General features: G+C 29.6%; 1 protein-coding gene across 5 annotated transcripts; it reads left to right on the top strand.

Moving 5' to 3' along the window:
• The first annotated feature begins 8,580 nt into the window (after positions 1-8,580).
• LOC105643909 (Pentatricopeptide repeat (PPR) superfamily protein) lies at positions 8,581-14,909 on the top strand. 5 transcript variants are annotated; one of them, XR_005177495.2, is made up of 4 exons: positions 8,581-8,759; positions 10,790-13,086; positions 13,619-13,685; positions 14,635-14,909. XR_005177495.2 is itself a non-coding variant. In XM_012229151.4 (2 exons), the coding sequence occupies exon 2, from the start codon at positions 11,545-11,547 to the stop codon at positions 13,018-13,020; it is 1,476 nt and encodes a 491-aa protein (XP_012084541.1). In that variant the 5' UTR covers positions 8,581-8,759; positions 10,790-11,544; the 3' UTR covers positions 13,021-13,243. The 5 variants fall into 5 exon arrangements, 1 of the variants encoding a protein (XP_012084541.1); XR_001047345.4 differs by lacking the exon at positions 13,619-13,685; XR_002285519.3 differs by lacking the exons at positions 13,619-13,685; positions 14,635-14,909 and adding an exon at positions 13,248-13,540.
• Positions 14,910-15,671: the final 762 nt, after the last annotated feature.

Here is a 15,671-nt window from a genome sequence, read left to right on the forward strand (position 1 = left end):
CATAGTCCATTCATCGGACGATCAATCGAGTCAAATACTCATCCTCCTTTACGTAACAACAACAATTAACAATTTACCAAATTCATACTCAAGAAAAGATTAAGCTCATAATTCAATATATTATTAAAACCTTCAACTAGCCATCATATCTTTACAAGAAAAGACTTTAAACAAAATGCTAATGGGAGGTAACCCATCATTTTCTTTCTTTTCCTTTGCAATTTTTTTTATTATTTGTATTTTTTATTTTTATTTTCCCATCTTTAAACCATTGTTTTTCTTTTATTTTGGTGTTTTACACTCACATTGCAGGTCAATGAAGGATTAAAAAAGGCTTGAAAACTGATTAAAGTGCCAGAGTCAAGCTCTAGCACGGGTAGAGTGTGCTGCCCAGCACCCCCGTGCTGTTTTCATAGAAAAATATGCCCAAAGTCAGACTCTAGCACGATCATGGCATGTTACTCAGCACCCCCGTGCTACACAGTACCCCAGGGGCCGGGTGCTATATTTTTTTTTTTAGCATTTTTTTTTTGTCCTTCTGTGCCTTAGACCACATGCAAGTGTTTTTTTTTTTTTTTTTCTCTTTTATTTTGACGTAAGTTCTTTTTTTTTGTTTTACTTTTTTTTTCTTTTTTTTTTCCTTCTCTTTTATTTTGACGTACTCATTCTATTGTTTGTTTTATTATTATTTTTTCAATTGCTTTTAATTATTTTTATAGGAATTTTCCTTTCCATTTTTTTATTATTTTTATTTCGATGTTTTTTTTCTTTCCCTAACAATTATGTCTATATTATTATTATTATTATTATTATTATTATTATTATTATTATTATTATTGTGTTATGTTGTTTTTTCTCATTTTCAGAATTTAGCCATTGGAACCATGCCCTTTGTTTCCTTGTCTTTTATTGTAGCTTTCAATACAATTGTGGCAAGGTGTTTTCAACTTTATTTTTGTTTTCTTATCTTATCTTACAGTGATGATTCATGATAAGTTTGGGAAATTTATCTTATTTTTGCACACATTGGAGACAATGTGCTAGATTTAGTTGGGAGAAAGAAAATTTTAGTTAAAATTTCAATTTTTTTTATTTTTTTATTTTAATATTTTTTTGTTTATTTTTATTAGCTTAATATAGTTGAAATAATTGTGAGCAAGCTTGAAAATCATCATAATTTATTAAACTGTGATGAATTTAATCGTTATTCGAAGTTAATTATTTTTAGCTTAAATTTTAATTTTTGACTTAACATGATTCTTTGGTTTAACTATTTGTTTTTAAGATTACAAACACTAATTTTTGTGAATTTTATGATATATATGTATGTTTTAATTTAAATTTATTTAACCTTGACATTCTTAGAACAAATTAAAATTCCCTTTCAGACAAAATTTTAAATGCTTACATATAGAAAGAGATGATTTAGGCACTCTTTGTTGAACTTCATATTTAGCCTAGGCCACCTAAGTTAAAATATGACTTTTGCAACCAATTTGAAGCCTATAACCAAAATTTTTCTTGTTTACCCTTATTAAGCCTAACCATTAAACCAATTTAAATTCTTACCCTAAGTGCAATAATGTATAATTAAAAGATTTGATTTTATTAAAACATGGCAATCAAAGGGAGAAAATTTCATTAATACTAGCAAGTGGAGCAGTTAGAAAACTCAAAGAAAAACACCCTATAAAAGAAGCAATCGGTCAAGAATTCAAGTTTGGGGAATTGAAGTAAGGAAGGACTATCAATAAATAATGAAGAGACCTTGCTTAAGTATCTATAATTTTGAGCTAGTGAAGAACTTAAAGTTAATCTCCATTTACAAATAAAAAAAATTGTTTTGATGTGATGAAAATCATGATAATTTGCATTGTTTGCACTTTTTTGTCTGTCCTTTTATCATTTTTCTTTGTTTAGCTAAAATTATACCTCTAAAGACCCTATTATAACCTAAATAAAGACCTTTTGATCTTTTTAAATTGTGTGCATTTCAATTATGGAGAAGGGATTATTAATTTTGCCTATGGAAATGTTGGAATTATATTGTTAAACATCTTATTTAAAGGTTAAATAATTTTTGTGAAAATTCATATTCTATTTGTCATAGGTTGAATAATTATTGGTGTTGAAAATCTTATTAACTTATGTTTAAATTAAGGAAAGTGTTTTGTCGAGAATTGAATTTTTGCTAGAATATAAATTATCATAGGAAACACTTGATTTAGTCTCATGTTAATAATTTTTGATATTTTTGAAATTGTAAATAATTATCCCCAACCATATTAAGCTATCTTTATTATTAGCATGTGTTTTTCTTTTGTTTTTAGTTTTGTTGCTTGAAAACAAGTAATGGTTTAAGTTTGAGGAATTTTGATAGATGTTATTTTTATAGTATTTTTAATATAGTTTTTATTAGGATTTTTAGTATTTTTAATTACTTTAATTAGTTTTTATTTAGTTTTAATTATGTTTTTGTTCAAAGCTTTCTTGAATCATATTTCACTTGATCTTGAGGAATTTTGCAGGATTTTTTATAGAAACCAGCTTAACTTCTATTTAGGCTCTGGAAGAGTTCTAATTGGGAAGAAATACAAAGCCTAAACAGTTTCCTATCTCCAAAAGATATTTTCCTCAATAAAAATTCACTTTCCTAAACGAGCATGAAGATATTCCAGAAAGTCTATATAAATGGCAAGACTAGCCATAAAGACGGATCGATTCATTGTATATTCCATCTTTTGTTCTATTATTTTTTCTTCCTCTTTAAGACTTCAAGTATTCAAGATTTGTGTCAAGATTCAAGGAAGCGCCCAAGCCAATCATTAACTAGTTTTTATTTCTAAACTCTTTTCTTGTTTTATTTCAATATTCATGTTGATTATGAGAATATTTATAAGTTTAATTGAGTTTTATTTAATTACTATGTCGAACTAAATTCTCATGCTATGAATTTGATGTAACTTAATTTCTTTTCCAATTTATAATATTAGATTTGCTTTTTTTTTGTTCAAAGTATAATTTATTATTGAACTTATTGCTTACAGGCAGAGTTTCTCCCCTAAATTGATTTATCTCATTAATCACTATCGGGAGAAGGGTTTTTGATATGAATAGGGTAATAAATTATATGAGAATAATAACTTGATGTGGAAGCTATATGGTTTGACTCATGGAGAGTTTTCATAAGTTAATGACCTTAGGTTATGAATTCATAAACAAACTATAAAATTTAATGATTTAATTCATGTTTGATTGCGCTATTGGAAGATAGGTAATTAAACTGGGTTAAAATAGCTAACAATACATCGGGAGAACTTGTTAGTGATTTTAGGGTTGTTTCCCCTACTTAAACAATTAAAATTGATTATCAAACTAATAAAATAAATTGGATAGAATTAAGTGAAATCACAATCCCTAGTAGTTTTAAATCCTTGATTTCTTTTCGTCAAATATTATTGCTTGATTTCTTTTTGTTTTCTTTTATTTGTTTAATTTAATTTTCTTAAAATAATTCCCCTTATTGCCTTTTAAATAATAATAAGTTAACAAAATTTTGGTTCTTGGTATACAATCCCTATGGAACGATACTCTACTCATTCTATATTACTTGTTGCGATTTTCGTATACTTGCGAAAAATCACTGTCATATTTTATTTCATTATATTATTATATAAATTATTAATAATAATTTAAATAATTTATTATTTTTTTTATTTACTATTATTGTAATTGATCTTCAACATTATTATTTTAAATGAATATGTGTAAATATGAGCCATTTGAAATTTTTTTATTTTCGAATTTATTTTAAATAAATATATCTAGATAATTAAGATTTGATTTAAAAATGGTATGATTAATTTTTTTTTAATTACAAATTGCACTCTAACTTGGTTGGCCAAAAAATAAGATGAAAAATATTATTTTTAAACATCTCGAATTTCATTAATTATACTGATATTTTATTTAATTCAAATCATATTCTTTCTATTAAGGAATATAATTTTATTAATAAATTTTTTAAATAATTTCATGATTTTGATTGGATAAAAAAATAAAAATAAAAATAATTATTATTTATAAATATTTAATTTGATTTATTAGATTAGTTTCTTATTCTATTGTTAAAGTATATTTATTTACTAAAAGAGATTATAGTGAAAGTTATTAGCAAAACATGTAAGTTAATTATAAAATGTAAAATAAAAACTATATGATGATTTTTATAAATTAATTTGGTACTTAAACAGAAAATAAAAGCAATTAGCGCATAATAAAAACTATATAAACTAGTATGTTGAGGAGAATATCCATGACATATTTCATATTTAAATTGCTATTTTCAAGTGAGAAACAAATATATCAATTTTTTTGCTCAATGAAATATTGTAGTGCAAGACAAATAATTGAAAAAAAATATTTTACTGTATATATAAAAACCACTATATTTATTGCAATCTAAATAAGAATTGATACTTTAATTATATAAATAAAAAAAGCTAAACTAGTATAAAAAATGAGCATATAACTAGTATAGTCAACGTGTATCGGACGTCATAAAAAGAATTAGTAACTAAAAAAGAACAAAATTATAAAAAGTTAATTAAGGTTTTAGCTCTTTTTTTAGAGAATAGTGAAATAACCCAAATATTTAAATTCATAGATTTTATTCATTTAAAAATTAATTGCTATTTCCTACCAATCAAATTATATAATGAAATTTAAAAGAAAATATTTTATTATTGTTAAACTGGATCCATAAACTAATTTAAAATCTTTAAACTGTATGGAAAATCCATAAATCTACTGAAAACAGGATCAAACCATTAAGTTGGACCAAATCCGGTTCAAATTGAACCGGAATAACCTAAAAACTTCTCTTTTCTTTTCTTTTATTTTGTTTTCTTCTTTCCTTCTCTGTCACTCTCAGCGGCACCGATCTCTCTCTCTTTCACCTCGATATTTCCAGCCATCACCTAAGCCAGCCGACGCCTACGCCGACGCCGACGCCTCCGCCTCCCATCGTCACGCCACCAGCATCTCTCGTTCTCCGTCAGTTTGCGGCTCTGGTGAACGCAGCAGCGCCATCGGTCACGATCTCAGCCACCAGTCGCCCTTAGACGTCACGCCTCTCCTTGCTCGCGACTCCGGTGAATGCTGCGACTCAGGCGAGCGACAACGCAACTTCTCTCTCACTCTTCTTCCGGTGACGCAGCAGAGAAACGCTGCGATTTCCTCTATCGCCAGCATCGTTTTTGTCCATTTTCCAGTGAGACAAACTGAAGGCCAGCCGACCTGGTCCCTTCCACGCTGCTGACAGCTCCGCCAGTCACCTCTCTTGACGGTTCCGGCAACTGTCTCCATAAATTCCGGCCAAGCAATTTCTGGCAGTAATAATTTTGGGTATTTGAAATTATTTCTGGTTATTTTCCAGAAAGTTAATTAATTCCAGCACTTTGTGGGTAGCTAACTTAATTTTCGGTATTTTCCAATAAATATTTCATAAATGTTAATTATAACTAAAAAGGTATAAATAAATTAAAACAAATTTTTAGTGACTACTTTTAGTAGGATTAAAGCAATTTTCATTTAGAAACTAATTATTGGATATATTGACTTGATTAGAAGGCTTCAGTGAATTAAAGCAAATTATAACTACCACCATGCAAATAAAATGAGGATTTTGATAAGTAAAACATATAAATTAAAATGCTTGGTCATGAGAAGTACAATCAAATTATCTTGAGACCTTAATTTTAAGAAGAAATCAGTTCGTTAATTTAGTTTAATCTTGTGATTATTAAATACTTAGTGTTATATGAGTTATTTTGGAGACAGAAAATAATTTAAGTAAAAGGAAATTCATTATTGGACAAATATTAATTATTCTGGAATTACAATTATATTATATAAATTAAGATAGTGGTGAATTAGGTTATTTAAAAGATATTATAATAGAAGTATTAGCTTTAGAAGCTAATTTAGAATTTCATTAAAGGACATCATATTTCGAGTAAAATTAATCAAATAAAGAGCTGGGTATATTTGTATGTATGAAGAATTTATTTTTTGGTGTCTGATTAAGAAAGTAAATGATATTGAGATATATGAGGATTTATTGCAATTAGATTGAGGGTTATTTTAATTGATAAGCTAAGAGTTTGATTACAAAAATTATTCATAATGTTTAGATATTTGAATTGATTGCCCCATGGAAGAGTTATGTGAATAATGATTAATAAGTATATGAAATAGTTAACACTTGATCAAATGGAAAATCTTATTTTAAGGGAAATGTTATTAGAAGTATCGATAAGATTTAGAGTAATTATAGCAGTTCAATATCTAAGCAATTATATGTTAGATTAATTCTTTAATTTCTTATTTAAGGAAAGTCATCTGTTTAATGCAGTCTTTCCTTTTTATTTATGTTTTATCTAGACCGTCCGAGTTCATACATCGCTTCTACTAGTCAAGATCCAAAATAAAGCTTGCTCATCCGAGTTTATGTTTTATTAATATCATTTTTTCGAAATATAACTACTCATGATATTATCTACTTTATAATTTTAATATTATATTCATACGACTATTAAGCAATTATATACATTATAGTAATATCATTAGTAATGAGCATTACATATTAATCTATCATGATGATATTTAAATGTTACATATTGATTATCTGCATGATATATTATATTGAATAAATTGATTGGATGATAATATTGTGCATTGTTTGCGTGTGGAATTGGGATGAAGTGGATTACTATGAGATTGTGAGGATGGCCTCAGACCGACTAGGTATGGGAGATGCTGTATACACTTGATGAAATATGATATGGAGCATATTCTAAAATCATAAGGTGGCATTCTGTTGGTAAATGGAAAAGAAAGAGAGAATGAAAAAAAGATAATGTGAGAACTGGTCAAGTGAAGATTAGACCGATTGGCCATGTATGAGGGATCGGCGCCCTGATGCACATATATGCGAGGACAGGCCATATGCGAGGACGGTTGAGATGTCATTGACCAATCTCTATTTGATGTAGTTATTTGGAGGTGATATCATTTGTGGATATGGCCTTAGAAAAGAAAATAGACAGAGCAAGAGTCCAACTTTTCAAATCTATGGAGGCTTTGTACAGTGACACTGGTGAAGGAATTGAAGATTTGGGTCCACATGTTGTCAATCTGGATTGCTGGACAAACAAATGCAAGATTAGTAAAAAAAGCATCACAAAATATTAAAGATAAATTAAACCCAAAAAAAAGAGTATAGATGTGGTAAGATTATATGTTTTGTATTCAGAATAGTCATTTTGATTCATATTGATGTGCTTTAAGGAAAAAAAAAAAAAAAATTAAAATACACAAATTAAAGAAAAGATTGCTGACATGTGGTTAAGGGCATACGAAAACTCCATCGAGAGCATGATTTATTAGCATCTATTGGCTTGAGTCCAAATCCTTAGCATCTTTTGGCTTAAGTCCAAGGCCTCCATATTCATACAATAGAAATAAACAGCCCTTTCATATGAAGATTCCGAAGAAACAAAGTAGAACACAATCAAGGAAAGGAGGAGAGAGATGACGCTGAGATGAATTCAGTTTTTCGTCTACAAAAAAGTGGGCTTGAGTTAGCTAGGGACAGCAATTTAACTCTCCTTGCTGGGTACCCGATCCGATTCAACTTGATTTTAGTGGATTTAGATGGTGTATAAATAGATTTAGGACAGATACTCGTTATTCGCCCCGTTAGCCATATGATTGATTTAAAGCAAAATTTTTATGATGATCAACGTTATCGAATCCATAATCTCTATATATCAATTAAATTACATTACTACCAAGCTACTTAATATTCATGCGTAAGAAATATGCAAAAATACATATACCGATAACTATAATGATTTATACTATAGTTATAATATGTCTTATTAACTTTATTAATGAATACAATATTATTGGATAATATATCTTATTCACAAGTAAATTTTAATAAAATTACGTGCATTAAATTATAATATTTTAACAAATTGAATTTAGTTTTTTTTTCATAAAATATATTAAACAAAATTATATATATAATATTTATGTCATGTCTTATTATTTAATTGAATTTTTTATAGTTTGATGATTATGAAATTTGTTAAAAATAAAAAAGTTATTAATTGAATATAATGCTAATGAACTTATAAATATAATTATAATTGGATCTTAGTTACATGTCTTTTTATTTTTTTATTAGTATCATCATATATATTAGCATATAACTATAACCTACTAAGGAAATATATTCTTTAATAAAAAAATATTAAACTTAATACTTTACATAATATTTTGTTATTACAACTACTATAATATTGAAATGGCATTATAGCATTTTAATTAATAACTAATAATAATAATAACAACTTTAAGAATAATAAGAATAAGAATAATAATAACTTTAATAATAATAATAACAAAAATAATTAATTTACCATCAAAACGACGTAGTTTTGATGTAGGAGGTTTAAATGAATCCACAAAAACAACTACGTCGTTTTAGCCTGGGGTTGCATTTTAATCATACAAACAAAAAGTTATCTCAAACTCAACTCAAGTGAAACGTATTTTCTCCTCCCTCCCTTCCCTACCCCGCTCGTTGTCTGCACTTCTACAGCCATAGTCTTTGTTTATACCTTCCCGTTGCTTTCGTTCTTGGCCATCGCCTCCGCAGCAGTCGTATTCTTCAAGCGTACAAGTGCCGGGTTCGTTCTTGATTTTTTAAATTTCATTCTCAGTTTATTTTTTTTTTTTTTCGTTTTGCTTCGTCCCTTTTCCTTTTCCGTTTTCTTTTTTCTTTTTATAAACACATATAAACAGACAAAGAATAGGAATTGTTGAATTAATTTATGGGTTCAGCCGAGATTATTTGCATATTGTTTTATTTTTTCGTTTTTGGGTTTTGTGCCTGCTTTATTTGTTGAAAATATATATATTAAAAGGCAAAAGGATGGTGACTATAAGCCAATTCATGGTTTGTTAAGTGAAATCTGATATGTTTGGTTTATTAATTCAAAGTTTGGTTTGTTAATAATGATTAAGATTGTCTGGAAATACTGATAATGAGATGATTTGCATATAATTGTCATATACTGAGAATGGTATGTTAATTTTTCTGCTGCTAAAGTTATCCAAAGTTTGGTTTTCAATAATAGGATTCCAAATTTAAAATTTGATATTGTAAATGAGGTTAGCTACAAATATCAAACTTGATAAGCAAAACAGGTTAAAAGGAATCTGCTTTTTAAACAAAATGTGAAAGCAAAACACTTTTAACTGGTTTAGTTTGTTCTTGTTTTTTTCTTTTACCATGAGATATTTATACAGATCTATCTAGAAATAAGCTTTTAAAAGTAATAACACAAATTACATAGGGGATTAAACACAAGCTTTAATATTTTGTATTTTGTATAGGGCTGATTTTTTTTTTTTTTTTTTTTTTTTTTTTTAGTATTTTGTTATCTTATATAGGGCTGAATTTTTCTTTTTGAGAAAGGATATAGGGCTGACTTGGATAGCTTAAACATGTAAGTGTTTAGTCATATTGCTAGGCTTTGAATTTGCTAGTTTAATTTGCAAACTTGTTTATTATCCCTAAACTTGATTGCAGCTAGTTTAATTTGCTGTAGGTAGTTTTAAATTAGCTAAGCCTAACTAACTAGTTGATTTGATATTCTAAATTGCATTTTTCTTTTAGTTTTAAATTACATTGTTGTTGGTTTTCTTTTCCTATTTAAATATGTTATATATTTTAAATATATTGTATCGAAAACATAGATTTTATTTTGTAGGATATAATGTTAACATTTGAGAGTATAGATTGTGAAGATAGTAGCAAAAATGAGACAAATATGTCTATGCCTTCTGCAAATATGTTTTTGTTGTAGTGTTGTTTTGTTTTGATGTACCTTCTAATTCACTAATTTTTTTTATTGACGTACTTTTTATTATGTTTTATATTGATTTAGTTCTCATTCTATGATAGTTTGTTATAGTTTAGTATTATTATATTTTAATTAGTTTTTAGTTTGTGGTTGATATTATGGATATTGAATTTTTATAGATGTTTAATTGTCAAATTGTTTAATTGAGAATTGATATAGTTGTTTCAGTTTCAATTCTTTTGTTCTATTTTAGTATTACTATGTACTGTTGATTGATTGAGAATATTATAGTTTAATTTGTTTTATTATTTCGAATATTACAGGTTAAGTTGTGTTACTACTTTGAAGTTGAATTTTAATGTATTTTATTATTATTATTATTATTATTATTATTATTATTATTATTTTGCACTCTGGGTTCGGATTCGGGTTTCATGCGGGTTCAGGTTTCATGGGTTGAATAAATTTGTGATTAAATGGGTATTTAAACGGATTCGGGTAGTATGCGGGTATTTGTAAATGGATATGGGACGAGTTTGGGTATTATTGGTTTATTCCTTAACAGATCCGGGTAGTTTATTTTTTGCGGGTACCCGCCCCACTGCCAACCCTACTAATAAATCATGCTCTCGGTGGAGTTTTCTTATGCCCTTAACTACACGTCTGCAATCTTTTCTTCAATTTTTGTGTTTTTATTTTTTTTTTTCCTTCAAGCACCTCATTATGAATCAAAATGGCTATTTTGAATACAATACATATAATCTCACCACATCTATGCTCTTCTTTTTTGGGTTTAATTTATCTTTAATATTTTGTGCTTTTTTTTCCTAATCTTGCATTTGTTTGTCCAGCAACCCGGATTGACAACATGTGGACTCAAATCTTCAATTCCTTCACCTGTGTCACTGTACAAAGCCTCCATGGATTTGAGAAGTCCCACTATCGCTTTGTCTATTTACTTTTCTAAGGCCATGTCAACACCCTTGGGAGCTTGGCCACTGCCTGTCTGTTTCCTAGTTTCTTGATTTTGGGTCAGGGATCTGTTGTTTTCAAACGAAGGAGAGAGACAGTTATGAAGGAGAGAGGTGAGAGAGAGGGAGGGTTAGCTAACCTAGGATTGAACCGTGCTAACCCAAGCTAATTAATGTAGGGTTAGCTAACTGGTGTGAGTCCCTCATTTATAATTTTTTAATTTCAATTTTGACTATTTTGGCTTTTAGGGTGCAATTGTGAAATAAGTTTAAAATTAGAGTTGTCTAAGGGGTTAAGTTCATTTCAGGGTTAAGTTCATTTCAGGGTGCAAGTATAACAACTCATAAAGTTTGGAGTATTGGGAATGATTTAAACTCGTTTACACTTACTTGAATTTCCCCGTTTCCAGCCAATGTCTTCTCGACATCAAAATCAACAATAACTATCACAGTCTCAACCAAACCCTAAATTTCATTTTCTGCAAAATCCCTCACATATTTCCCTCAATTTCCCCAAATTTGACTCTGCTGCGGTGGCTATGGTCTGTGTTTAACCCTTTTTTGTGGACAATTGGGCCTCCCCTGTCCTTCCGCCGAGTCTATCTGCTTCACTGTTCAAAGGCAACTGAGCTGTAATGTTTGTATATAAAGCTGTAAGTTCTTTATGCAAAATAAATTTCCCTATACCTCCAACTGAAGTTTTCATGGTAGTGAGGAGGAACAAGTCATTCTTGTCCAGTAAGTCTTACTATTCGATTATAAAAGGGCTTAGTATAGCTGATGGAAAATTTCGTGCAATCCAGCCACTTTTGTGTAGTCTTATAAAAGAATATGGCCTTTTTGAACCTAAGGTAAGTAAGATACTGGTGCATTATATTTGTCTAGGTAAGGATGTGAACTGTGCCTTTTATTTTCTTAGCAAGATGAAGGAAAATAATGTTCCTCTTAGTATTCCAGTCGGTGCTTTAAGAGCACTTACAAAAATCGGTAGATTTTTATCTGCTTATGAACTTGTTGTAGGAGCTAAAGATTATGGACCAGTAATGGATGTTGTTGATTATTCTATTATGGTTGATGGACTTTGCAAGGGAGGACATTTTGTTAAGGCATTAAACTTGTGTGTTTTAGCTGAAAAGAAAGGAATTAGTCTTAATATAATCACTTATAATTCAGTTATAAATGGACTGTGCAACCAGGGATGTCTTGTTGAAGCTTTTCGGCTTTTCGATTCGTTAGAGAGAATAAAATTGGTTCCTTCAGAAATTACTTATTCCACATTGATTGATAATTTTTGTAAGCAAGGGTATTTGCTGGACGCTAAGCTATTATTTGAGAGGATGCTGCTCAAAGGCTATAAAGTGAATACACGTATCTATAATTCATTTCTTAATGGTTATTGCAAATTTGGTCAATTTGCAGAGGCCTTGAAGATTTTGAAAAATATCCAAATAGAAGGCCTTGATCTTGATGAGTTTACTGTTAGCTCTATAATTAATGGTTATTGTCTAAAGGGTGACATGGAAGGGGCGCTAAGCTTCTTTTTTGACTATAAGCAGAAGGGTATTTCTCCTGATTTCCTGGGCTTCTCGTACTTGATTAGAGGTCTATATGCCAAGGGAAGGATGGAAGAGGCCAGAAGCATCTTACGTGAAATGCTTCAATCACAGTCGGCTATGGAGCTGCTGAAGAGAGTCAACACTGGAGTTGAAACAGAGTCTATAGAAAGTTTTCTCATCTTCTTATGTGAGCAGGGAAGTGTTAAAGAAGCTGTTATTATACTTGATGAGATTGCATCTGCGTTTTTCCCAATTCAGAAGTGCAGTATTCCTTATGAATCACCAGAAATGCAAAATCTTTCTGAATCGGAGGCTTTTAGTTTATTTTCTCCAAGGACTATATCCTCACCTGAAAAGAAGGATTTGGATTTTGTGTCTTGTGATGCAAGGAATGCTGATAAAATGGTTATGAGCTCTGAGGATATGGAAAGATGTGAAATTGACCACTTTGACTCGTATTATTCCATAATTGCTTCACTATGCTCAAGAGGGGAGGCATCAGAGGCCAATAAGTTAGCAAAGGATATGCTGGCTAGCTTGGATGGAACATCGTGAAATACTAATGCCTTGTACTAGATTGCACCTTCCTCATCCTTCTAAGTCAAGCTTGCCATTATGCAGGTATTTTTTTAGCTGATATTAATGCTTTCTAATGTTACACTTTCAAACAGTTTGCTTGGAGCAACTTGGTTCACTTTATTGGTGATGGAATCTATGTTAAGTTTTTTCCTTTGTTATAAAGAATTCTCTTAACTATTGAGCCATTTTTAATCATTAATTAGTTCTTGTCCAGGAGCTTTTATGAAAATATCAATATTTTGATCTCAGAACTCTGGCTAATGCATGCTGAAATGTAAAGGTATCTTTGGACATAAAACTAGCGGGAAGACCATAAGGATAAGATAAGGGGTAATAGATTTATAGAAAACGCAAGATGGTGTCACACCAGCTGTTATCCTAGCATCTTTTTTGTTGGATCAGAAATTGACTTTGTGAAATCTCTAGATCAATTGATTGGTTATTATACTTGATAAATAATATAAATTAAATCAGGACTTATTTCTCCTTTTTAAAATATTTGTGCTTGCTAATATAAGTACTACGATTTCTGTCCTTAAATTTTCAGTAGAATCACTTGGTTCTTAAACTTTAGGGAAAGGGCTATCAAGAGCATATGTGCTAAAGATGTTCGATTTGTGGAGTTGGCTATGTACAACGCGGTAATGCCTAACCGCATTGCAGATCCTTGTAGATGTTTTGAGTTTTTGACTGTTGCAATCATTTTGTACCTACATAAAACAAGAAAAAGCCACATGGCAAAAATCATAATTTTTTCTAAAGATCTTTTTATAAAATAATGTTCCGTCACTTAATTTTGTAATCCAATAACTTATTTGTTAACGTATATTTATACAGATAGATTGGACAAATTTTTATTTTTAAAAGGAAATCTGTGACAGTGAAGGTGAAGTTCATGAAAATGGTTTCAGGTTTTATTTGAAATGTAACGAAATATAATCAAGCGTGTTTATACTATATTGTTTACAGTAGAAATGCATTTAATTATATTACATTCCTTCGTGGCTTAGAAAAAAGTCTTAATAGTGATAAAGATAAGAGGATAATAGCATTATCAAGTATACATTCTTAAATTTTTCAATGGTATACTGCATTAATTTTTATTTTGAAAATTTTTGAGATTATTAAAAACTGATTCTATGTGAAGATATAAATAATTTTGAATTAAATACAAATGCAGCCACAACAATTGAAATTAATCATTTCCTTGAATGAACAATTGAAATAATCCAACTTTATTGTTGTAGGATAAGACGTGAATGAGCAGCTTGAGGCTTAATGAATTTATTTACCCTAAATTTTGGGGCTTATTGCAATTTCGTTCTAATTTTAATTATTTATTATTTTTCAATAAGATTGTTGTATGTATCTTATGCTTAAAATTGAAAGGAAAATAATTATAATAATATTGTAAAAATTTTATTTTTTAATTTTTTAAAGATTTCTCTTTGCTCTTCTTTATCTTTCTTTGATCCCTCTCTTTCCTTTTCTTTTTCAATCCATACAAAGCTACTCACCAGAAAATCAGAACTGCAACGCATAAAATTTCCTTACTTTATTATTCCTTATATAAAATTGCCATCTCTGTAGATGTAGAGAATCTTGATGGGAGCTTGGCATAGCTTTGTTGTGCAAAAGAAGGATACCTAACAAAACATGAACAGAATGAGAAGGATGATGGAAGCCATGGTGGTTTAGGGATGGTCCTTATCAGCACATCCATTGCAGCTTATGGGTCTTTCACTTTTGGGTGTTATGCACAACTTTATTTGTTGTTTGATTATTTATCAACCCATTAAGTTAGTTTTTTTTTTTTTTTAAATACTTTTTTCTGATTAGTAAAAACTTATTTCCTTTGATTCCAATTCTCTTTGGAGCAAGTAATGATTTTAGTTGTTCTAGGAATACAAGGCTATGAATTTGCAGGTGGGATGCTCTGCACCAACCCAATTAGGCATTACGTTTGCTTGTCCAATTCTAATGATTTTTGGCACTCACATGTATAAATTTGCAAATGCAATTATGGATTTTTTTTATGGGGAGAATATTTTGCCATTGTGCAGTTCTCTATATTAGGTCCATCTTAAATATTGGAACTTTGATTGGAACAATCACAAGTGAAAGAATTGCCGAGTTCATTGGCTGGGCAAATTGCATGTTGAGACCGTATGATCGAGGAACATGGTCAATCAGTTTCATGGTTCTATTCTGTTTCAAGCTCTTAGGATATCTTATATTGTCTGTACATAAGAGTCATAAAAAAAGATGATAAATGCACCACTCTCTAGGACCTTACGAGGCAGAACGAGTAGCCTTTGCTAAAATTCGTAAATCTATTAATATAAATCCATGATAGCTAGCATGAAAAAAGTTAAATCTCAAACTAAGCATGAAAAACTCTTAAAAGGAAATGTCCAGATTTTCATTAGTATTGTAAAATTTTTTAACATCAATCCTCTTCATAACTTTGAAAAATCCGAATGAGAAGTAATTCTAACTGAATGAAATGGACAGATTCAAGAGAATCAACAAATTGGTGTTGGAGGAACTTTGCACAGGGCGCTTGCACGGGTGAGACAAGCGGGTGTGAGGTCCAGATCTGAGCTCCTTGTCCAATCGGCTAAATT

This window comes from Jatropha curcas, chromosome 8 (assembly GCF_041381405.1).
Source record: "Jatropha curcas cultivar XTBG-Jc1 chromosome 8, XTBG_Jcur_1.0, whole genome shotgun sequence".
In the NCBI taxonomy this organism is placed as follows: domain Eukaryota; kingdom Viridiplantae; phylum Streptophyta; class Magnoliopsida; order Malpighiales; family Euphorbiaceae; genus Jatropha; species Jatropha curcas.